Source organism: Pholcus phalangioides, unplaced genomic scaffold (assembly GCF_987345545.1).
Source record: "Pholcus phalangioides strain wild (caught in Gottingen) unplaced genomic scaffold, Ppha-v1.0 ptg000009l_1, whole genome shotgun sequence".
In the NCBI taxonomy this organism is placed as follows: domain Eukaryota; kingdom Metazoa; phylum Arthropoda; class Arachnida; order Araneae; family Pholcidae; genus Pholcus; species Pholcus phalangioides.
In genome coordinates this window covers 55,155,700-55,181,556 of record NW_028301602.1, presented here as the reverse complement: position 1 = coordinate 55,181,556, position 25,857 = coordinate 55,155,700, and the positions used below count along the sequence as shown (strand labels likewise).

The window sequence follows — 25,857 nt, the reverse complement described above, 5'->3', positions numbered from 1 at the left end:
TAGTAAAGGGATGCGTGTGCGCACTCGTGTGCGTGCGGCTGTAATAGTAGTAATGCTTTTTGATAGTGTTAATAGTTCATGGTAGATGAATTTAATATTTTAATAGTTTCAATCCCCCAATACGCAATAATTTGTTTTTTCTTGTTTACTTATACGTTCTATTTTTTTTTTATTAAAGGTATTTGAATTACTCTCTGGACAAGAATAAAATTCGACCTCAAGATACAACTCTTGTCATTTCTGTTGTTGCTAGCAATCCTAATGGTCGTTTATTAGTGTGGAGATTTTTGAGAATGAATTGGCCACTGATAATAAAAATGTAAGTTTTTTCCACATACATGTTATGTATATAACTAATGTGAGAGTTTTTCTCTTACTTTGCCCTATTTTTTCTTCTTTTCATATCTGAGTATAATTTGTTTTCTTAAAAATTTTGATGTGTGTGCAAGGCTGTATGTGTAAAAAGTAGTAAAAACAATTTTATATAAGTGTATTTATATAGGTTCACATCATTGATCTGATTGATTCAGTCAAAGTGAACGAGAACAGCTCATTTCGATGAAATTGATAAATATAGATGCTGAGCGAAATAGTTACCCAACTTTGTATCTCTCCCCTCCTCCGTCTCGTTGAATGTTTTAAAAACACTGAACAACAAATTTTGACGTTTTTACATCCAAAACATAATGTAATTCTTTGTGCTGAGCATGAATTAGACCATATAAAAGCTGGATTTGCTATGGTTTTCTCTGAAATTGTACAGTTAATACATTTATAAATAACACAATACAATGCATTGAAACACAACAAGTGTATCGAAAACAAAATAAATATGCAAAAATAATGTTAATATACAGTGCAACCTTGATATAACGATACTATGCGGACCAAAAAAAGTTTCATTGTAGAGGAATTATCATTATGTCAAGTATCCTTGTAGCCAGGTTTTACTGTATGTAAAAGCACAACACACATATATAAAAATGCAAATCTATTGTGTTTACAGCATGATAGTTAATTTATCGGCATCTGACTCACACTTTGTTTTGCATTGCGTTTGTACTAGACACAAGGAGCATATATCTTAGAATTGCCCGACAGTAGTCCGCCAGCATTGAGATTGACCATTTTTTCTGGTAACGTTGTTCTATGGTAACACTTTTCACTATGGTGCCGCTGTGGTGGTCGAGTGGTTATAGTGCCGGACTCGTGATGCGAGGATCCGGGTTCGAACCCCACAGTGGTGGTCGGCTGAAGTTGGTTTTCTGTGGTTCCCAACTTCAAGGCGCAAATGCGAGCCGATCTCCCCTTTAAAAAGTCTCGCCACAGAGAGCAACAGTCCTACAACGGTAAATCATTCAACCATAACACTTCACTCATAGTTAGTAAAACTGGGGGCAGATGACAGCACTACACATAACAAGCATTACACAGAAACAAACTTTACGTCAGGTTGCACTACACGTACACGCACATTACCGCATGTACCGATTCGTTGGGGGGTTCCGCGGGGGGGGGGTGCATGTGTGGCGTAGCAGTAGTAGGTAGGGGCTCGGGGATCCATGATGTTCTTAAGTCAGCCACCTCGTTGGGCAATTTGCCTGTTGTGGCGTTGTATTTGTATTTGTATGCAATAACACTTATAAAGCACGTTCTTAGCATTTAACATGGCAATATCTTCAAAACGAAAGCCAGTAAAACTTTTTCATAGTTATACTCCTGTTCAGCAGGTCAAAACCATTCAGAATTATATATTTTCATGTTGGATGCAGTTTTATTGCTGTCGTCTAGTGAAATCGACCAAAGTTACTTTGTAAGCACAGTTCACTTTGACTAAAATTTTTTTATATTGTTTTTATTTTACCTAAATGAATCAGTGAATTGTGTATATACAAAAATACAATCCCCAAAAAGAGAGAGTTCTGAGAAAAATGGGTCGTTAAAGTTTTTCCTTCATATGCACTTGACTAAAGCTTTTTTATTTGAAAGGAATTTGTGGAATAAAAAAAACTTTGTTATATATTTTTGTTATATATATATGTTTATATTTATGTTCTTGATATTTATATCAAAAGTGTTAACATGTGCCTGAGATGGGTTGAATGTCTGTTGTAGAGATCATATTTTTAAAAACAGCAAGATTATTATTTTGTTAGATGTAAATACACCTTCAAATTTTAATAAAACTTGGTTATATTAAAATTTTACACTTTTTTTAACATTTGTTTTTCCCATTATTACAGTAAACTTGGTTAATTTGAACTTTTACAAATTCCCCTAGAGTTTTCTGTATAATTTAATGTTGAAATTTCTTGTTTAATTTCAAGTTTTTTTTATAACTTGAAGAGTTGTGGACGAAAAAAAATCATTATTTTTACATGAACAAATTTAGTTTAAAAAAATTCTACAAGAAGTCAGACTTTGCCCTTCCTTTATTAAGCAATAAATTTTCAAAAGCTAATAAAAGTTTGAAAATTCAGTTTTTACTTTATCTTTTTTCATGATTATTTGATGCCCATTTTAACCTCCAGCTGAAGTGCATCGAGACTGTACCATTATACCGATATATATACATATATATAATTATGCTTCCAACATATAGATCAGGGTGTAGTATTCAAAAATCTGAATCTTTTTGCCATCATTAAGAGTATGGAAATTATCTTGAAATTCAAATTGTATTACGTTAATTAAAGTACATTTCTTTGATAGCATAAGAATGATAAGTAAAATTTGGGAATCAGTTTTGTTATGGATTATCATGAACTGTGTGTTTCTATAAATTAAGCTTTGAACATGGGTCACAAAATTCTGTAGATATGCTGATTCTAAAACAGTGGAATAATGTAGCAGCTAAGCTCATATGCAGAAAAATCACTAGTAACAGACATCCCTCAGATGCGGTCACCTCTCTTTTATAGCCAAATATTTATTTCCCTTTGTATAATAAAAGTATACATGTTAAACCCTTGATTAACGGTCACCCTTCTTTTACGGACAAAATTGTTTGTCCCATCAGTGTCCGCAAAAGAGAGGTTTTACTGTATATTATAATTATGAATTATTAAAATTTGGGAAACTGTTTCATAACTGATGATACTTTTAATAACTGATAATTATTATCCTATGTGAATGGTGATTATAAAGTTGCAATTTGTAGTCATTTTACACATCCAGAATGGATTAATTTTTTTTCCAGTGACTTTTTTAGGACTTCGAATTAACAAAGTTCAACTGTATTATGAAGTCCTTGTTGATTGACTTTTTTTTTTCCTAATAGGTTTGGTCAAGGTTCGTTTTCATTGGATCATATAATATCACAATCCATCAGCCATTTTAGTACACAGTTCGATTTGAATGAAGTGAGTTATGTTTTTTCTGTACTTATCATTCGTTTTCTTTTTTTGCGTGAAATTGAGAGGTTTTCCGATGTCATAATAATAATGTGTGTGGGGTTATATTTTTAGTGTAAGAATAATTTATTTGATTGCAGTTGGCAACTGCTTTCTTTTTCTCATGTTTAACCTAGTAATACTTGAAAGCTTTTAAGCAAAGGATGATAAACGTGATAAATTTAGTGATACATTGCAAATTTATCATATTTACAGGTGATTATGCATAATTCTCAGTTTGTGTTGGTAAATATGATAAATTGCCCCAAGATGTCTTTCTACTCTAATTTATCTGGGGTCCTTTTCCCAAATTGATGTTTCCCCCACTATGTTTGGAATTAGTTCCACATTGTCATCTCTTCTGCAGCCAGATCTGTGGATATGGTAGAATCTTGACCTCATGTTTCTCATTCTTGGTTTGATGAAGACTGTAAGAAAGCTATAGGGTTTTGAAATCAGGTTCTATATCGATTTCGTAGATCTGGGTTCGAGGAAAATAGCGTAGGATTTGTGAGATTAAGAGACACAGCATGCTCACTCTGTCACTATAAAAACTAATGTATTTTAAATCACTGATTAAGGATCTCGATTTGTATAAAAAATAGTTCCAAATTCTGGAATTTTTGAAAATTCACGAATGAAGGAAAGGATGTGAAAACTGTGATAATATCGACTGGTCTGGATATTTCTCTACTGTTTTTTCAGAAACCATCAACTCTACCCCTTTTGAACTGTTTAACCTTTGCACGAATTAGAGCAATGTTCATTGTATGCCCCCCCCCCCATTAGTTTAGACGATATCTCTAAAGCACTAAGGGCTACCAAGTTTGGTAAAGTCCCAGCTTTTGATGGAATCCCAATCGAGTTTTCAGAGTAGACGAGTTAAGACCATTCTTAGTAAACCTGTTTAATAAATTTTTTGATGGTCATGATATTCCCGATTTCTGCAAAACAAGTCTCTATTTCTCTTTACACAAAAAAAGTTCACTCTCCAACCTCCAGAATTACTGCTTAATCTCACTTCTGTGTACAATTTCTAAATCATATGTTTCCGTGTTGTATCATCGCTTGAAAAAATGCCTCTTTGTCAATGACATTTTATTCCCCTTTCAGGCTGGTTTTAGAAGAGGCACTCAATTTTAGACAATATTCCTATTTCCGTCACCCTGATTCAAAAGTCCCTCTCTCAAAGACATCCGAAACTATTTTCTTTCTTTGTAGATTTCAGGGCCACATTTGACTCAATAAATATAAATTTACTCTTTAATAAACTTTTTCATCTGGGTTTGAGCTACAAATTTGTCAATGCAATAGTCAGTTTGTATAGTTCAAACCATGGCACAGTTCTCACTCACAGATGTTCACACACATCTACAAATGTGTAAAGTCAACATTAGAAGACTGATAACAGTTTTATGTTTTATATTTTCGCATCTATTTTCATTTAATTTTTATGGCAAAACACATGCTTAAGGTATGGGAAAAACTAGTAAATAGATTAAATAGAGGTGGCTATTTTTTTATTTTTTATCAAACTTGCTAACTTTATTATTAATTATGCATAATTGTTAGTGAAAGTGATAAATTTAGGGCTTATTTACTGTATCATATATATACAGTGGAACTTGGCTAATTCAAACTTTTACAAGCTTCCCTTAAGTTTTCTATCTAATTTAATGTTAAAATTTCTTGTTTAATTCAAATTTTTTCTAATGTTTTGGATAATTCAAAGTTGGAGGGAAAAAATTATAAATTTTGTGTGAGCAGATTCAGTTTGGAAAAATTCCAAAAACAGTCAGACTGTTTCCTTGACCAAGCTGTTATACAACAAATCTTTGGCGACCAAAAATACATAATTTGATAATTCCAACGTAATTTCAGCACACTATGCATGCCATTTTTTTTAATCTTGACTTCTGGTTCGAACTGACATGCTAACGTTCTGTCTATTAAGCAAGGTGAAAAGAAATGTGTGGCCAGTCCTGAAAATATACCCAGTTTTATGATAGACTTTTGATATAAAATGAGTATTACTTTCTTTGAATATGACACCTTAAAACGTGTACATAAAAATTTAATTTTCTTTTTGTGTTAGATTTTTTTTTTTTGCAACTCAGTTCTGTACAAAAAATTGGATTATTGATCAGAAACTGGCAAAACTTTTATCTAATTTCATAAAAAGCCTATCTGTGCTGAATGAATCCAACAAAAGTGCTTGAATGACAAGCAAGTTATTTCAAGTAAATGTCAGTATAAGGAAATACCAAAATAGTAATTTGTAAATTTCAAGTAATGTTGATGAGAAGTTGTAATTTGCAGTCATTTTATGAATCCGTGATAGATTAATTGGATAATTCAAACTTTTTTCTAGTGACTGGACTTCTAATTAACCAAGTTTGACTGTATATATTACCTTGAAGACTATTCTCATGCATTGTATTTTATTCTGAAAAGTTCTTAGTTTAAAACGCATAGAAAAAAGCATTACACAATCAGTACTTCAGCTTTAACAACTTGCATAAAGCATGTCTACCATCAAGATAAGGATAGAACAATATGCGTACACAGATTTTCAATTTAATAAGATGTATTTATAATCTGTTTAACATAAGTTATAAATACATATTAGTTGAATTGCTAAGTATTCTCAGATATATTAATGATAATATATCTGATAATATACACATGTTTAATTTCTATATTTTGCTTATCATTTTCTATAGCAACTAATGTTTGCATGCCAACAGGCACTGATCGTTTTCTTTTTTTTTTAATTTTACTTTACAGGTAACACGATTTTTTAGTGGAACTGATGTTGCTTCTGGTATACGAGCATTGCAACAAAGCATGGAAAGGATCAAAACCAATATTAGATGGAGGCAAAACACAGAAGCTTCAATCATACAATGGCTCCAGCACATTAATTAAGTTTAATGAAAATAATAGAAAAGTCTTTCATCTGTGTACACAGAAAGTTGAAGAATGATAAAATTTTCATGATGTAAGGTGGAAAAAAAAGATTTGTATTTTACTCCCTCTCAACAAAAATTGTTGATGTGTCATGTCTTTATAAATGTTAAGTTTGTCTGACATTTGTCTTTTGTTATGTTTACTTATATTTGTATTGGTGAGATACGTTGTAAAAACTATTATTTATATTATTGGTTTGATGTTTATGTGCTTCAAGTTCAGATGTTGAGTTGTATTTTGTAAATGTTTTTGTGATTGAGATCCTGATCAAGTTTTAGGGTGAACAATTAACAAATTAAACTAAAAAAATATGATACATGTATATTTAACTGTTCCGCTTGGCGACTATGTTTTTCATGAGAATTTAAATTTTAACGATATTTTTTTGAACAGCTGTTGTGGAAAACATACATTTGGTGTATAAGTGCCCCAGATTCATCTTAAAGTATGATAGAAATAAGAAAAAGGGTTTATATATAAATGTGTTACAGGGTTTTTATTTAATGCTAATCATCGTCATCCTTTTTCAAAAAAAATCTGAAATTTTAGAATTTACCTATACAGATAGCATTTTTCAAAAGGTAAATAATTTTATTTTATTTTCTACTTATTAGGGTTACATAAATTTTAGATAAGCTTTCATTTAAAAAAAAGTGTATACCGTGAAACTTTGGTTAACGAGCAATTTGCATAATGAGCAAACATTTTGAACAAGTTTTGACTCTCTTAATAAGCCGATGATTCAAATTACGAGCAAAAAGTTTTCACTGTTTATTGAGTTTCCAGTTATCACAACTGAGGTCGATGGTTTTTCGCCCACGCGTACTGTGAAATAGTCTGTAATATTCTCCCATAAATTGTCTCCCATCAGCATGCCTCACTAAAAAAATGAATATATGTGCAAGCTTGACTGTTTACGACACAAAACTAAAAGTAACATTGTAATCACATATATTCTGCATCCAAGTGTAGTGACTCCACTGTTTAAGTACCTTTTCTCCAATGATGACTCCATGATGAAGAAGGTTGAGAAGAAAAGCCATGGAAGGATGATTAACTTAAGAAGGAATTACTCTGGAACTTAAAAAGGAAACCATCAAAAAGCAGGAGCAAGGTATGGGAGTTGCCAACATTTCAAGATCGCCTATAAGAAGTCTACATCTACGATTTGCAACTGCCACATGTGCTGGAGGAAATGGAAAACTTCCTGCTTGTGTGGATCAATGAAAAGCAACTAGCTGGTGATACTGTGACTGAGAACATTATCTGTGAGAAAGCAAATACTTTGTATGCCGATCTTGTGAGCAAACTACCAGGTGTATTGGCGTACTCAAAGGGGGGTGGTTTGGGGTTCTAACCCCCTACAAAGCTGAGATTATAGTGTTATTTTGCAGGAAAAAATTTAAACCCCTCCCCTTGAAAAAATTCTGCATACACCTATGACCAGCTGTATCAACAGAAAACAAAGAAGGCGAGCAGGGGATGGTTAAAAAACTTTGAAAAAAGAAGTGGCATCCATAGTGTTTTGAGGTATGAAGATGCAGCTAGTGCAGATGCTAAGGCAGCTAAAGTGTTCGCTGAAGAGTTCAAGAAGCTCACACACACACACATGGTTTGCAAGTGTTATCTGCCATAGCAAGTTTTCAACTGTGATGAGACAAGGCTTTTCTGAAAAAAGATGCAGAAGAGGACCTACATTACAGAAGAGAATGCAATGCCCGATCGCAAGCCCATGAAAGATCATCTCACCCTCTTGTTCTGTACTAACGCCAGCAGGGATTACAAAGTCGAACCGCTACTCTTGTACCATTCTGAGAACATGAGCTTTCAAGAAATGCAAGGTGCAAAAGAACCAGTCAAACGTTATGTGGAGATCAAACAGCAAGGCTCACACATATCTTGTTTATTGAGTGGATCAATGAAGACTTCAGTCCTTCAGTAAAAAAATATCTTTCAGAAAAGAATCTGCCACTCAAAGTCATGCTGGTTATGTTCCTCATTCTTCAAGCTTTAAGGATGACTTACTGGAGGAATTCCAGTTCATTGAGATCAAGTTCCTTCCAAAACCACTCCATTACTCCAACCAATGGACCAATATGTAATTTCCAACTTCAAAAAGCTTTAGAACTATTTCAGCGATGCTTTGTAGGGACTGAGGGAACAAACCTTACCCTCCAAGAGTTTTGGAAAAAACATTTCAACATTTTGCACTCCCTCAAAATCACCAATATAGCCTGGGATGGGGTCACCAAGAGAACCTTAAATTCTGCTTGGAGAAAACTTTGGAATGATTGCGTTATTGAATACAATGAGAGGCTACCTCATGAACAAGAGCCATCAGTTGTCGAAAAGATTGTGTCCTTGAGACTACTACTACTAAACATGCACCTCGTCCATATTCCTCTGTGGAACCTCTAACAAATTGGTACGTGTAGTGAAACCTGATGTGGAGTTTGTTTCTGTGTAATGCTTGTTATGTATAGTGCTGCCATCTGCCACCAGTTTTTTTAACTATGGAGTGTGATGAACGAATGATTTATCGTTGTAGGCCTGTTGCTCTCTGTGGCGAGACTTTTTGAGGAGATTGGCTCGCATTTGCACCTCAAAGTTGAGATCTTGGGACTGGAGGTGAATAAGAAGGATATTCAAGAACTACTGGAGGAACATGCCCAGGAGTTAACCACAGACGAATTGATGGATGTGTGCAACAGCAAATGCCCATGGACGGGATCTCGTCCGAGGAAGAGAAAAATGAGGAGTCCCTTACTTCAAATGGGATTAGAGAGATGTGGGGGAATCTGTGAGAAATTCTGTAGATAAGAATCACCCAAATAAAAGTGTGGCAATGTGAGCAATGAATCTGGCCTAAAAAAAGAGAAGCAAGTGTCCTTGGATAGGTTATTTTTTAAAGAATAAGTTTGCAAACAACAGAGAGAGTCTGTAATCATCCTAAACGATTGTTCTCCTTTCGCTTGCTGTTTAGAGTAAGTAAATTTATAAACATCATTGTATGGTATGTTTATTTTATGGCGTTATTGTATTACTTCATTATAAGATTTCATTTTATTATTTGTTATACTATTATGTTGTGTTGTTTATTAAATACGTTTTTATGAGTAATTTTTATATGAATGAATAATTGTGGAACGAATCATCCGTGTTTACATTATTTCTTGTGGGGGAAGTTTGATTCGAATAACGAGTCTCATTCTGATTACACATTCATGGAACAAATTAAGCTCGTTTACCATAGTGCCACGGTATATATAAAATAGGAATTTACAAGCCACATAATAATATACAGTTGAGTCTCCATCTATCCAAAGTACTTTGTTCCATCAGAAATTTTGTTATAAAGAAAATCTATTAGAAATAATTATTAATATAGAATGATACGATTAAATCAACGTTTGGGGAATTTTGGGTACACCCAAACGTCGATTATTTAATCGTATTATCAAACCCAAAAGGTAATCCATTTCAATATAGAATGAATTGTGAAAATGTGAGCATTCTGTGTGAAAAAAACAGGTTCATTGTGTAGAGACTGTCTCTGCTGTATTATTTTCTTTTGCATGATTAAGTTTTTAACAAATTCTTAATGTATGTTTACGTATAACAAGAGTTTTGTATTTACAGTGTAAAGGATAATTTTGATCAAATATGTTTATAGATTCACTTTATCGTCTATATAAAATTCATTCCATAATGTGGAGTGCAAAGTATTAGAATATGTGAGTGATATTGATCTATTTATTTTTTAAGTACCTTTGCTTTTATACAAGCGCTATATATTTTTAAAAATGGTGACAGTTTTTTCTGTAAACAATGAGATATGTAAAACTGAACTTCTTTCAGTCATCAGTTAGAGCCACTGTGCGGTTGTCACCTTATATTGTGAAGGCCAAGGTTCATGCTCATAGGCAGCAATGTAGTAGTTCAGCTACCCCTACTTCAGCACTGTAACTGAAGTGGGGTTTGATGGTTTTCCAATTTTGAGGTGCAAATGCAGGCTAGTCTTCCATTTGAAAAGTCTCTTCACAGGCAGGCCTGCAACATTGTGCAAAATACAAAAATTTAGCGATCAGCCTTTCACATAATAACATTGAAAAAGGCACCAAAAACAATTAAATGAAAAATCTGTTGGAAAATTAATTCTGGATCCAAAAATGCAACTTATGTTTGGCCTTTATACAATTGTTGTGATTATGGAAAGCATCTTGTGGTCCTGAAGGTATATACTGTATTCCCCTTCATTAGCCAGCATGTTGGGCAATTCTATCTTAAATATCTTTACTATAAAAATCCACTGAAAATTAGTTTAATGAATGCTAACCTTGCTTTTTTTGGCAAGCTTTAAATGGACCAGACCCCCAACATTAAAAAATCTGGTGTCTGTTATGTTTGGCGGCATGCCGGCGAATACGGTACATATATGCAGATGTGTAACTTTTTTTTTTTATTCACACACAGTTGTGTTAACCTTTTATTGGTAATGGTCTGTTAAAATTACACAAATGGTAAACGACCATAAAAATCGATGACTCTTTTTATTATTATGATTGAACAATATAATTTGTTTCACAAAGTAAAAAATTAAAAGAATATAGTAAATTAACATTTGAAGACAAATCTATGTAAATTATGCTCAAAATATATACAGTCCACCCCCCGTATTTGCGGTTTCCGTATTCACAGCTTTTTTTCTTCATTAAAAATTTTTTTTTTGCCAACACTTAGCAATCATCATTCATGTGTTTTGTTTACAGAATCTGAGTTGTCTGTGTTTAGGATGGCTCATTTTTCTAGTGCTACTGATAATGTTTCGGAAGGACAAAAAAAAAGTTTGATACATTGCCTATATATGCTTGGAAAAAGTAAATCAATTGCTGCTGTTGCCCACCATTATAGAATCAATGAATCTACGGTGAGATATATCAAGAAAAAAGAATCTGAAATTCAATCAGCCGAGGCTGTAGCTGCACCTATGGCAGCGAAAACCTTGCATTGCTATGGAACCCATGTGTTTCTCATACAGAAAATGCTGGTTTTGTTTTTTTTTTGTGGGTCAAGACTGCCACAGAAAAAGTATTCCAATTGGTTGTAATATTATAACGGAAAAAGCGAATTTAATAGCAATTCAGAGGCATTAACCGAAGAGGAATTAATGCAGCTGAGTGACTGCTCCTGAAACTGTACCAGATCAAGACAAAGAAGAAGTCCAGTTCACCATGTGCAACATAGAAGGGCTTCGCAAGTTCAAATCAACAATAGATTATTTTCATGACATGTCCGTTCTATGGTACATTCTTCACATGTAGAAAAATTATTAGAGGAAGCCTTATATACCCCAACATACTTGATAAGAAGAAATGGCAAACAGAAATCACAATGTTCTTTCAAGAAAACATCTCCACCCTCTTTTACATATCCTTCTACCTCTGTGTCACCCTGCTCTTCTCATAATGTTCAATAAACGAGATATACAAATAAAACCCTATGGTTTTGGTTATTCGCGGATTTCCGTATTCGCGGTCACCACCGGAACGTAACCCCAGCAAATACGGGGGGGGGGGGGGGGAACTATGTACATAGAATGCTTAGCTCAGTATTTTCCAAAACAAATGACAGTTTATTGTATTAATCTTATTGTTCTTTTACTGGCAGGCAGGCCCCAGCTTTCGAAAATACACTAGAAATGTATATTTATATATTTACAATTATATTATACCCTGTATATAAATATATTTATATTCACAAATATATATGTATACAGGGTCTAACAACCCTCTGAGTTTGTCGGTCTGTTAACAGTACACCCTGTATATACATACATGGAGCATATGTTCTTTGCCCGCCCCCCCCCCCCCCCCCGGAAAAAGTTGAAATGACGATCCTATATTGGCAGGACATATTGAACAAGCAGTTGCTTACTGTATACACAGCTTGTTATTGAAGCTGTTCTAACTGGAGCACAAATCTTGTAAATTATTTCTTTTTAACCCTTTATATCTGACATTGTGAAAAGTAGAATAATAAGAAAATTATATAATAGAAGTATGAAAGTAATGATAATAAATAGTTATCATGTAAATTATTTGGTAGGTCATTTTAGTTTTAATTAAAGAAAAGGTTTAATTAAAGACAAAAAACACACACACAAACAATGTTTTTGAAACAATTAGTTCAAAACAAATTATCTAACCTGGTACTTTAAAGTACCATTAGTATATAAAGGGTTAATTCATTATTTTATTCCAGAAATATTCTACCTTAGTAGTTGTCTTTTACTTACTTTCAACATAAAAAGCTTCTTAGATTGACCCCTATTCTTTGTGTTCATATTATGGTTATATGTAATACTGGAGTTGATAATTAATGAATTTATAATTTATATAATACATATATCATCTAGTGATTTGTTTTCTTAGCTCTTTAACAAGGTTTGGCTCATCTCTTCTAATGGTTTTGGCCATTCGGAACTGCGAAATTCATATCTTTTACTGAACTCAAATAATAGAACATCCATAGTTATACACATCAATTAAATCATGCACAACATTAAAAGGAAAAGTGTACCATAAATTGAAAAGTAAAAGCTTCTAAGTACAAAATATGTGCACAAATAGGAGGGGGGGGGGTGCATTTTTTTTTTTTTTGGACTGAACACAACACATAAAACATACAATCAAAACAACTGAGTAAAACACAAAAAATAAAACTGACATTACTATAACCAGACACTCTGTGACCCCAATGGACAAAGTCCTTCCAGTGGGTCAGTATAAATTAAAGAGTTAATTAGATTATAAGGCAATAGCCTTGTTACAGTACTTATTGGTTAATATTTTATCTAGTCATATATATATATATATTTTTTTTTTTTTTTTTTTTTTTTTTTAGATATTAATATTGTCTAATTTTATACTATCTAAAAAAACTTTACCATTGATAATAACAAGTCAAGTTCACTATTCTAGAATTCATCTTGACAAGACATTAAGCTACTGAAATTTTTAAGATAGAGTGAGAATAACATCTCAATGAAAAAAAAACAAGAAAACGAGTCTTTGAATTTTGATGCATTACCAGTTAAGGGTTAATAGGTAGTTGTTGATTCATGATGTTGCACTAGTCATTTCTATTATGTTCAAGAAAAATATGTTCTGTCTTGAACTTAACAAATTTAAAAATGTTTTCTTTCACACTTAAAGGAATCTCCTCGAAGGGTTTTTTATTTTTTTTATATAAGTGTTTTCTCCCAGTTTTTGTATTGAGTGCATATTGTTCTTGTACATATGTTAAATAGAATTTTATTTGTAGAGCCAATAGTTTACGCTGGTTTTTTTTGTTAAATTTTTTTTATTTTGCAATTTATAAAAGAATTGGAATGAAAATAACTTAGTTATTTGTCTTCAGCTTTCAACAGTATTACATAGTCAACTAATATCCATATTTTTATGCATGCAGTGCAATAAAAAAATTATATATATTTGTATTTTTCCTCTCATTGTGCCATGAAAACCTGCCAAAGCTTGCGATGTATATGCCTAAAAATAGTAGTAATAGATATTCAATGTAAGATTGTGAGAAAATATGGGTGCATAATTTATTATAGTACTTAAAAGTTGTTTTTTTCCATCCATAGTGGAATAATGAAAAAAATAATTTTTAGTAGAATAACTTAATGACCAATTTAAATAATGTGTCAAAAGTTCATTCAGCATCCAGAATTGATTTCATAATTTAACTTGACAGTATCTTTGTATCATCGAAGCTGTAAAACTAAGTTCTTTGAACCTCCCTTAGTATAGGATAGTGCCAAACAGCCTTAAATACTTCCATCATAGTACTAAAGATAGCCAGGAAAGCCTTATACTAGGGGTTGACATCTTTTTTTGACTGCAGGTCAAAATCAGCCAAACTGTATTAAGACGTTTTGGGTATATACTTTATGTACCCGAATATAATTATACTTTATTTTCGGAACTCAAGTGGGTCACCTGAAATTATGAAATGAGCCACTCGTTAACCTGCACGTCATAGGTTGCTGAGGCCTGCCTTATATACATTTTTCTTCCATTCAGGGTCATTTCAACAGCATGTATGGACCCTTTGATGAAAGTTATGTCCTCAGGTCCCCATCCCCCCACTTACCTGAGAAGTACCTGCCTACCAATATACATATTCATTCTTGGAAATCATAGTAATAGATCTTATTATCGTGGAACACTTTATCATGACCCCCCTTCCTGGAGCAGGAGCCATAGACTGGAATCTTTGGCAGGCCCACAAGCCAGACTTTCATGGAACCTTCTATAGTTGGATTTATAGCGTGAAAAAACAAAACAAAAAATTATAATTGTCAGCCCCAGGGCTGGAGCCATATCAGCCCTACCCTTGGCACCTATGCACCATAGTGCTGAAACTCCTTGTGCTAGTGAAACCATATGTAGACAAACTTGTTCCATTAAAATTCCCTGTCTTCATTATTCAAATCATCATTAGAAATTGCTTTAAATGATGATTTATTAATTTTGCTGAAATATACAGCATCTGTCACTTTCAAACATGGAAGACAGATGACAACTCTTCTTAAATGTGGAACACACATAACTATGATGTCTTAAATATCTTGGGGCCTCGCATGTACATGCACACAACACTTCCTGGCATGCTTGGAATATTTGTACAGTATGTATGAAAGAGGGCTCCAGTCCTTTAAAATATTCAAGAAATAAATTATTTCTGGCTGTTTCTCTGTTCACAGTGGAAAAAAGAAGTATTTGACTGGTGCCTGAGTGTTCCTTTCTAATTAGTAAACCCCATGAAATGCTGTCTTGAGAACAGTGCAAGTCCTCAAGCAAAGTGATTTTCTGAGGTTTCCTACCTGGCTATAAATACTTGCCTACTGGTTTACATTATACTCTCTGAAATTGTAACCTTTAATATGAGGTTTACCCCCTCTTCACTTGAAGCCCCGGATTGTGCTCAGATGGGCCCGTGCATTAAGACGGTACTGCCCCCCCCCCCACAATGATTAATTTAGAAAGTGTAAATTGAAGTTGATGTGAAAAGAATTCAAACACTTGACACATGTTTTAAGAAGGGAAAAAGTTTTACTTGCTATGTGCTGATATATTGTGTTATATTGCATTTCGTATTTAAAATATTGCATCATTCCTGCGCTATTTATAGTCATAACTGATTAACATTTTTTTCTGTATTGCCCTGTGTGTATTTTTTTTTTAATTATATGTAAGCAGTTTATAGTATTAAATGTGTTGATTGATTCAAATTACAGTGGCGTAAAATTATTTTTTTCTTTTTTTCACAATCTGCACCAGAGGTCTGTGAGCTTGGATAAGGGAAAAATTAATTGTTGTTACATAATTATTGTGTCGAGTATTCTTTTAAGGGATCTGTATCATTCATTTTATTGAAAGAAAAAGGGGTGCTCATTGGGGGGCACAGAATGTTAAGGAAACCCTGATCTGCAATACGGTGAAATTGTAATTTATTGCTTCAATTCTGTATGATATACAGATTATATAGCATATTATCAAAAACACATTGAATTTTATGAGGGGAAAGATGGCTCGAAATTTAACGGGTTCCGCGTAGCATTGACCCTTATTACGCGGGGAGGGGGGGGGTCCACGATATCAAAAATGTAAGGCTACGCAGATAGAACGGCGACCAAGAGGTACGGGAGTGTATAATAGAGAATAGCGACGAAAACAATTATGATTTGTTCTTCACCGCACGTACTCGAGAAGTGAGACGAAGGAGAAAGAGGTCACTCAACGAGATGCGCAGGTAGTGAAATCTGCTGATTTTCACTACCTGCTGATTATTCCGTTTCTCGCTTTTTTTTTCTTTCTTTCCTCTCTTCTGTAGAGCTCTTCATTATCATCACACCCTTACATTTCAGAACATCACCAGTCGTTTTCTCTATCCTCCTCCTTTACTAATGTGCCTCCAACCCTATGCATTTTTTCTTAGTGGCAATTCTTGTAACTTGTACCTCTTCGCTCCACTATAAGTGCAGCCTAAGAGAACATGTTTTACCGCAAGTTGTGAAAAATTATTTTTTCGAATTATATCCTTGATTTGGAAGATACATGACCACATCAATAACTGTGGACGCTATTAGAACCGGAACTAAAAACGAAAATTTACCCTATCGCCCGGGGCGTGTGTTCATTTCGACGTTTCTCCCCGTAGTTTTTAAAGGGGAAGAAAGCATAAAGTCGGTGCCCTTCCTGGTCCGATGTTCGGGCAATACTTTCTAGTATTGTCGTCTTTCATAGCCTCTAAGAGGTATTAGACGTGCCCTCCCTTAGTTGCGGCCTTGGACGCTATACTGTATTTTCTGAGCGGGCCTGGAACATTACCTCCCAGAGGGGTATACGACAAAGCTGGTTAACCCTTTAAGCAGTTGCAGAAATCACTAGCCCCTTTTAAAATACCATATTTAAGCCTATATAATATGTATGTCTAAATGTGCCCATTAAGTAGGCTTTCTTTCGATTTTCCGCAGGTGCAAAGTAAGGAGAAAAGTGTTTCTCATTGAGAAATCAAGTTTGCAAAATATCTGGGCTTGTTACAATGCTGAAAGGCCTTTATGGAGGCGAGATATCTCTTCAATGCGCGCCGTTTAAAGGGTTAAAAAACTCCTAAAGCAGTTTTGTTATGGAGTTAAGGCTGAAACACCCTACGCTGACGTGGCGTGTTACGTGTGATATAAAGTTCCACCAATGAGTCTTCTGTAGGTACGTTAACACTGTGCTGACGTGACGTGGGAATGTGAAGGATGATGAAATCCGACGTAACGCCTTATTTACGAGTCAGAAACAAATCAAACCTTTGATTTTCGTCGATGGCAAGTGTGAAGACGCCATATTTGTTTTTCTCGTTCTTTTTGTTTCATTCGTTGTTTTGATTAATTTTTTTTTTTCGTGACTGTTTTTTTGTTGGCGTTTCGACGATGAAAGAGGAACTTATCGAACATGTTCGATCAAATTCTCTGTTGCGTGACCCTACCAACGGGTCTGGGTCATGATCCCGACGCGGTCGAATTTGAAAATTTAATTTCGCCGTATAAGCCGCACTTTGCGTTTTCTGTCGAGATTTGCATTTCTCGCGGTGAGGAGCGTTGGGGCGCCGATAAGAATAATAAACTGCGATCAAATAAATTTAATTCAAATACATTCTATTTATTTGATCGCAATTAATAATATAGTCTGCACCCCAACGCCCTTCGCCGCAAAAAATGCAAATTGCGACAGAAAGCGCGAAATGCGGCTTATACGGTGAAATTAAACTTTTCAATTCGACCCTGTCGGGATTATGAACGTAACCACCTCTACCAACACCGTCTATAGTAGAAAGCCTCCGCGCGAAGCTCATGACGTCATTTCATTTATAGTCATTGGATGTATGCGTTGGCCTGCTATATCCAATGGCTACAGGTGAAATGGACGACTTTAGTGACGTCAAAGCTTGGCGCGGAGGCTTTCTGCTATAGAAGGTGTTTGCTCGCCAAACAGCTGTCGATCTGCATTTGTGAGAATCGGAGCCGCCCTTGAGGGTGCGGGACAAGTGCTGTCTCACCGGGCCCTGCGTTTTGGGGACCCGCTTTTACGGTAGCAATAGTTTCTTTCACAAATTCTGGAAATCTGCATTTTCATTGAGAAATAAATAATTCTGAATTTTCACCATACCTGGAATTGCTTTTTTAATAACTTCTGAATTTTCGGCAGTTATGGAATAATATCGCTGTATAGGGATTATTAAAATATCGAGAGGCAGCAGTTCGAATATAGACATTTCTGAGCAAAAATTGTTTTTTATCAAATGATGGCCGCGAAAACCATATCAACTATTTCTGAGCAAGTTTTGAAAAAATATCTTTGTAAAGGGATTTATATATATGCATATATATATATCTGTCTCTCGTGGTGTCGAGTAACGCTGTGTAGCGAGGTTTCACTATATTTCTATTACTCTATATTTCCAATTCTGAAAAAAATTTTCTCCTTGCAATTTTTATGATTTTAATTTTCTGAATTTTCGATTCCTCTCACAGAAGAAAAAAATCGGAGCTAAGGGACCCAGCTATTATTTTTGCGATGGTAAAGGTGACCCTGTATGGAATGCATGCACCTTATCGAACACTTTACTGAAATGATTAATGCAGTCATTTCTTCCTCATCAAGGTCATCCAAAAACCCGTCTCCTCACATCCATGGGTGTTGAAAAATAAAACCGGTTTTTCAAAAAGTCAAGCCAGATATCACGACCAACACACACAATGACTTCACTTCGACTGATGGCGTAAAGGCTGAAACATACTACACTGACGTAAGACGACTTCATATATTAATTGCATTGTATTAAGTGTATTAAGGAGTTCTACACTGACGTGACGTGAGAAATTCTGATTCGTGGAAATTTAGTGATGTGGAAATTCCACGTCACAGAATTTCCACGAATAAGAATTCACAAATTCGTCATCATGCCTCTCTACCTCTCAATGCATCTCTTAAAACATCAGACCAGTGTACACACCATATAATGTCTGATATGATCCTGTGCCATCTGACGTGGTGTAGTTACACGTCAGTGTAGTGTGTTTCCGCCTCTACCCTTCTACCTTCTCTTCGGTGCTCATACGTTTATGCTATTTTTGAAGCAAAGAGGCTTTTTGGATCACGTGGTATCTCCCTTTCTTTGAGGGACATACAAACCGTAGACAAAGGTAACCAATATGGTGACTTCCTGCGCGACTCATGAAAGACACAAATCCAAATTAAAGAAACGTAGAAATGAATCTTTTTGCCCCTTTTTGATGGGCTCTAGATATTTCGAAAATTTTCTTGAAGTTCACATTATTGATCTGCCTGTTTTTGCTTCAAAAAATGCTTGATTAAAGCTGCGGAATTTTTTCAGTGTAATTTATGGGCTCATAAATTTGATTTTAAAACATTCTAAACTATATGGATTGATGCAATTGGATAAATATAATTTTGTCCGTATTGATTATAAAATCCGATTATAAGACAATACGGAGACATTAATTTTCATTTTCGTGCTTGAAAAGATATAAATAAAAAGTGAAAATCAAAATGTGTGTGTGTGTGTTATTGCATGAATAGCCAACTCAAAAGTATGTTCGGTTAATTATTTTATGTTTAACTAGCTATAATACCCGGCGCTGCCCGGGTTTTCTTCAGTGAGGCTTTTTGGATCACGTGGTATCTCCCTTTCTTTGAGGGACATACAAACCTGTCTAAATTAACCGATATGGCGACGTCCTGCGTGACTCATGAAATAAACAAATCTAGATTTAAAGAAACGTAGAAATGAATATATTTTTCCCCCTTTTTAAGGGGCGCTAAGTATTTCGATCCCCTCCCCCTGAACTTATCCACCTGCCTGTTTCAGCTTTCAAAAATGCTTAATTGAAGCTGTGGAATTTCTTCGATGTACTTTTTACGGGACATAATCAATTTTAAAATATCCTAAACTATATGAATTTATTCAGTTTGAATATCAAAAGACAATACGGAGACATTAATTTCCATGCTTGAGAAGATATAAATAAGTAGTAGGTGTAGTAATATAGTAGGTTCGGCTAATTACTTTATATTCCATTTTCTGGGGTTCGTATCTCTAAGCGAACTCAATATTTCAAAAAATGAGAATTCAATAAAATTTTTAAAATTACTGATGTGACAAAAACCTCCAGTAAATTTCCGATTTCTACAGTAAAATTGGCAATTTTAGCACTGATTTCTATGAGGATCACCCTTTTCCCAACTCTCAAAGTGATGCTGATGATGATTCTGACGTCTATTCAAAAAGCCTCATTACTGGGAGGATTGAAAATGTGGCAAAATATTATAAAGGCATAAACTATTATACATATATATGTGGCAGCGTTAAAGAAGTGACAAACCATTGTAAAGACATATACATTAGGGTGGAACGAAAAAAAGGGTGTTTTTTCACTTTTTTGGAAATTGATGTTGCCTTAGTATTCAAAAGATGCCTTTCAAGGTTTTAAGACGTTATACCAAAATCTAGGGAAATATTTTAATAGAGGTTCCTCATAGACCCTAAAGGTCGAGCAAAAATACTTTTCTAAGTACACATTATAAAAATCTTTTTAAACATCATTCATCATTTTTAAAAAGCATTCTCTAAAAAAAGAAAAACACTTAATTTAAAAGTTATTCAGTACATGAGGCAAAACTGAATATATATATATACTGTATATATATATAAACCGAGAGAAATACTCAACAAGTTAAGAGTTCCATATATAAATAATAACTGACAAGCAAATATGCGGCATTGCAGCTGTTATGGCAGTTGAAAGGAGAATTTTTCAAGCTCTTTCCGAATATAGTGATTGATAGAGGGAGATGAAAATAATTCCCTTTTTTTTTTGGGGGGGGGGGGGAACAAAACTATAACCATGTTCCAAATTATAAAAACAAAAAAAATCATAGTTTGACGATATGTGTGTCAGGAGAATGCCTCTATTGCTTCCTCTGTTATCACACTGTTATTACATTTCACTTTTTTGCGAAATAGTCCGCTTTTTTCAAACGATGGAACAGTACTCCTTGATTTTATTCTGGCTTGAATGAAGCCTTCACGACTCTCGGTTGTTGATACAGCAAGAGATGCTTCAGTTACGAGTCGTACGCACCGTTCAACTGCTTGTGTGTGATTTCTTTCTCTATTAATCTGATAACACCATTTATATAACCAGTATTGGTAACAGTTCCGTCGCATCCGATCGCCATCAATTCTTTCGTATCAAAATCTTGCTTCAAAAAGTCTAGGATTGATGACTTTATGTCCCTTGCTCTACTGCTTCTTGGAGTTCTGTGACCGAAATAAATTGACCCGGGTTCCTGCAATATAGTTATGTGTTCTTCAGATATGGTTCTTCTACGGAAAGAATCACCTTCTTTGACATTAGCTAAAGTTTTGTCTTTTCGACCATCTAACTATATTCCTCGCACATTTGTTCCAGGAATTTTATCTTGCACAAAAGAATTGTCTATGTGATGCTCTGTCACGCCTTATTTTCATCTGGTCTATTGTCATATTTGGCTTCTCTTTCGTCAATAACCCAACATCTTCCAGCCATAGGCGGAGATAGACTTGGAAGTCTGGGGGGCACGATGATGATGATGTCAATTCATATATACATTAGATCAGTCGACTCCACCTTCGACGCTCGGGGGGGGGGGGTACCCCCCGTATCTCCGCCCATGCCCCCCACCCCAGAGTCAAACGTGGAGTCGACTGATCTAATGTATATATGTATAGATGAATTGACATCATCATCATCGTGCCCCCCCCCCAGACTTCTAAGTCAATCTCCGCCTATGTTTCAGGGGCCCCCACTCAAGAAAAAAGTCTGCATCGAGAGAGCCCACTACGACCCTGCTTTAGGTACCATAAAAACGAATTTGTCATTAATATTAATACATGAGTATATTACTCATACAATTCTATCATTATTTGATAATGATCATTTTGTTAGCGAATGAAGTTCAGATTTGAAGGAAATCATAGAAAAGTATCATTACTCACCTTCTTTCGTCACTTGTTGATGGCTTCAAGAAGTAGTTGAAAGCTTTTATTGATCGGGGATAATTACTTAACATATATTTAATACCTAAACGCGGTCACTCATCACCTTATAATTAATAAATTATTCTAAATTCCCTATTTCATTCCGGCTTATCGTAAAAACAATCCAGCGCGACCGCCATTACTACGTCGATGTTTGTGTTTGCAGCGACGATAACGCTCACTGCGCATGCGCCGAAACTCGATCCACCCTGCTGGATCGCCGATATCGGAGGTTCAATTTCAGGCTCGAAAAGCTGGTCCGTGGATCTCGATTCAGGGGCGGTGAATACCAATTTTGAGGTGAAACGCGATTTAGAACCTGGACGGTGAATACGGCCGTATAGGTTGAGAATCTTTCCTTGCTTTCATATTTTTCTGAAGATTCTTGTATTTACAGTAAAAGTCTGAAAATTTTGCACATCCGTTGGTGAGAAACCGTAGGAATTGAAAGCAGTTTTCCAAATGTTTTCTATCTTTGGCACGATAATTTCAAGAATATCTGCAATAGCTGGATCTTTTCTTGATTGTTGTGCCTTCATATTGCGTTGAGTCAGCAAATAATGCGAGTCATGTTGAGTCAGCATACAAATACAAATACGCCGCAACACGCAAATTGCCCAACGAGGTGGCTGACTTAAGAACATTATGGATCCCCGAGTCATTTTTTGGAGGCCCTACCTACTACTGCTACACCACTCATGCACTCCGCCCCCCCCAACGAATCGGTACATGCGGGAATGTGCGTGTACGTGTAGTGAAACCTGACGTGAAGTGTTTTTGTTTCTCTGTAATGCTTGTTATGTGTAGTGCTGCCATCTGCCACCAGTTTTTCTAACTATGAGTGAAGTGTTATGATTGAATGATTTATCGTTGTAGGACTGTTGCTCTCTGTGGCGAGACTTTTTAACGGGGAGATCGGCTCGCATTTGCGCCTTGAAGTTGGGAACCACAGAAAACCAACTTCAGCCGACCACCACTGTGGGGTTCGAACCCGGATCCTCGCATAGCGAGTCCGTCACTATAACTTGCCCGCATAGCATCACCATAGGTGAGCAAGACCCGAGAATCCAACTCTTTAGGAGATTTCCTAAAATTTCACAATAATAAAAGCTTCTGGCCGTCATTTTGACTGCTATACACCCTCTAAGTTGAGGGGTAAGACTGCAAATTAATACTGAAAACAAGGGAAAAATATCGAGGTCACTGAACGAATCACGTGTTCAGAGGAATAGGAAAACCTCCTCCGCGGTGTCACGTTACAGAATTCCACACGTACTTAAAACTTTAGGGGCGATGAGGAACCTCAAGAAGTTTGAATTTTGGAGAAAAAATTAGGAATGGGATTTCTTCACGTAAAGGTACATTTTAAATTCTATTACAATGACAATTTCGACAAAAAATTTTTCGTTCCACCCTAATATATATATCTGAAACGCATTGCTAGGGAACCACGGTAATCAAAGTAAACGTTCCGAAAGTGATTATTCAGGCCCAAAAACCATTGTTGCCCGACAGTTTTTTGCCCATTTAGGGCATTTGCCCTGCTCTGGCGAAATTTTAAAGTAGCCTATCGTTCAAGTCGGGTCCCATTTGGTATATAAGCAAAATTTGGTGACGATCGATCTAAAATTGTAGATTTTATAGAGAACATACACACACACAGGAAATCAATTATATACACTGCTCAAAACAATTAGGGAAGCACATGGTTTTAACAAAATTACGCAAAGATGTATACCGATAAGTAACATGAAATGAATCATCCATAATTTAAAGCCTAGCAGGAAACGGAAGAAGAAAACTTCATATGCAAATCAAAGTTCATGACGTCAAAAACCAGAAAAAGGAGATAAGGGCAGAAATCGGGATGTTGCAGAAACGTCTGTTTTACTGCCGTAACTGTGAAATTCGATTGCGCAGTATTTTTTTTTTGAGACAAGGTGACTTGAGGATATCTCAAAAACGTGATTTACCGGAATCCATGGCGTGGCGTGTTATAGGCAGACTGGAATCCGGGCAAACACAACGTAGTGTCGCGGACGCTGTTGGAGTCGCCAGAAGTGTTGTTGCAAGCTGTGGAATCGATTCCAAGAAACAGGAAATGTTAGACGTCGACCAGGGCAGGGTCGGCCATGCACCACTACAACAACTGATGACCGGTATATACGGTTAACAGCCCGTCGAAACAGAACAGAGAATGCTACGCAGCTGCAAAGACGGTTGCTCTTGGCAACAGGACGAAGGGTGTCCAAACAAACAGTACGTAATCGGCTTCATGAGGGAGGGCTCTATGCACGTAGGCCAATGGTCTGCATTCCGTTGACCCCACGCCACCATGCGGCCCGAAGAAGATGGGCTGCTGAACATCGAGATTGGGAGCAACATGATTGGAGCCAAGTGCTGTTTACAGACGAATCCCGATTCAGTCTGGAGTGTGACACCCGACGTGTTCTGGTATGGAGGGACAGGGGCACTCGAAATAACCCCGCATTCGTTCGTGAAAGGTCACAATACAGACGAGCTGGTTGGATGGTATGGGGTGGAATCAGCATAGGCAGACGTACGGACCTGCATATCATTCGTAATGGCACTTTGACGGCCCGAAGGTATGCAGACGAGATACTGCGACCTCATGTCATCCCTTACGCTGGAGCCATTGGAGATTGCTTTGTTTTCCAGGATGATAATGCCCGACCGCATAGAGCTCGTCTGGTGGAGAACATGCTTGAAGCTAAAACAATACAGCGTATGGAATGGCCAGCGTGCTCTCCTGACCTGAATCCAATCGAGCATGTCCCAAACATGCTCGGACGACGCATTGCTGCGCGACCAAGGCCGCCTGTTACTGTCCGAGACTTGCAGATTGCACTTCTTGAGGAGTGGAACAGTATTCCCCAAAGTCTGATCGATAACCTCATCGCATCCATAGCAAACAGGTGTGCAGCAGTCTTAGCTGTTCGAGGAGACCACACGCCCTATTAAAACTCATGCATCATGTCTAAACAGTACTTTTTTTTATCGTTTACATGTAACCAAATTGTTGCCCTAAATCATCTTTTCATGTTTTTTCCATATTTTCAAAAAATTAAAGCTTAATTCCAAATTTTTTTACGTCTTTTTTCTGTATCGCGCATTGATACGCGTGCACTATCCATTGTATGCCAATACGTGGCTGTCTCGCACGGTTTTCTTCACTTTTTTGCTTGCTCCCCTAATTGTTTTGAGCAGTGTATATACAGGGTGATTATAAAAAAACTATCCCGACATATGGGTCCCTAACTATCATACCATTCACAGAAACTGAATGAAATTTTGGCATAAGGTATTTTGAGGTATGCGCTCAAGAATGATATGGAAAACAACAGTGTAACTCTAACAGTTACGGTTACAGTGAGAAAATTTCGAAAATATCAAATGGCAACACCAAGTTTTTTGTATTGGAATGTGATCTCCATTGTCAAAAACCCTAAATAGCGTTCGAACGGCAACTGTAGCATGAAAATCACTGGCGGTAGATAGGCTAAAAGTGAGGACAACCAATAAGGACAGAGAAGCAGCATAAAATAAAGCATTTTATTGTGTGTTCACAAATTTTCCACATGACCTTGTGGAGGACTAATCAGGCTGGGATCGGAGAAACGGTGTGACGAATGAAACGAACATTAATGCTCTGGTGCACGGCAAAGTCCTTTTTACTTTTTCCTTGCCTAGCTCCGGGGATTTTCGTGCTACAGGTGCCATTCCAACGCTATTTAGTGTTTTTCAGTATGGAGATCGCATTCCAATACAAAAAACTTGGTGTTGCCATTTGATATTTTCGAAATTTTCTCACTGT

General features: G+C 35.9%; 1 protein-coding gene and 1 long non-coding RNA gene across 3 annotated transcripts in view; one reads left to right on the top strand and one right to left on the bottom strand.

Moving 5' to 3' along the window:
* LOC149083331 (glutamyl aminopeptidase-like) overlaps positions 1 to 7,043 on the top strand; it is an 87,961-nt gene extending 80,918 nt beyond the window's left edge. The window contains exons 16-18 of one of the 2 annotated variants that reach the window (XM_089236561.1): positions 179 to 319; positions 3,281 to 3,362; positions 6,180 to 7,043. In XM_089236561.1, coding sequence (XP_089092687.1) covers positions 179 to 319; positions 3,281 to 3,362; positions 6,180 to 6,320 — 364 coding nt within the window. In that variant the 3' untranslated portion in view covers positions 6,321 to 7,043. The remainder of the gene's footprint in view (positions 1 to 178; positions 320 to 3,280; positions 3,363 to 6,179) is intronic. The other variant, XM_089236560.1, reaches the window with a different exon arrangement.
* A 679-nt stretch (positions 7,044 to 7,722) lies between these two features.
* Positions 7,723 to 22,178, bottom strand: LOC149083330 (uncharacterized). The gene is made up of 2 exons (XR_016193250.1): positions 21,981 to 22,178; positions 7,723 to 10,412 (listed from the first exon to the last, which is right to left on the bottom strand). It is a non-coding gene; the product is annotated as an uncharacterized LOC149083330 (long non-coding RNA).
* Positions 22,179 to 25,857: the final 3,679 nt, after the last annotated feature.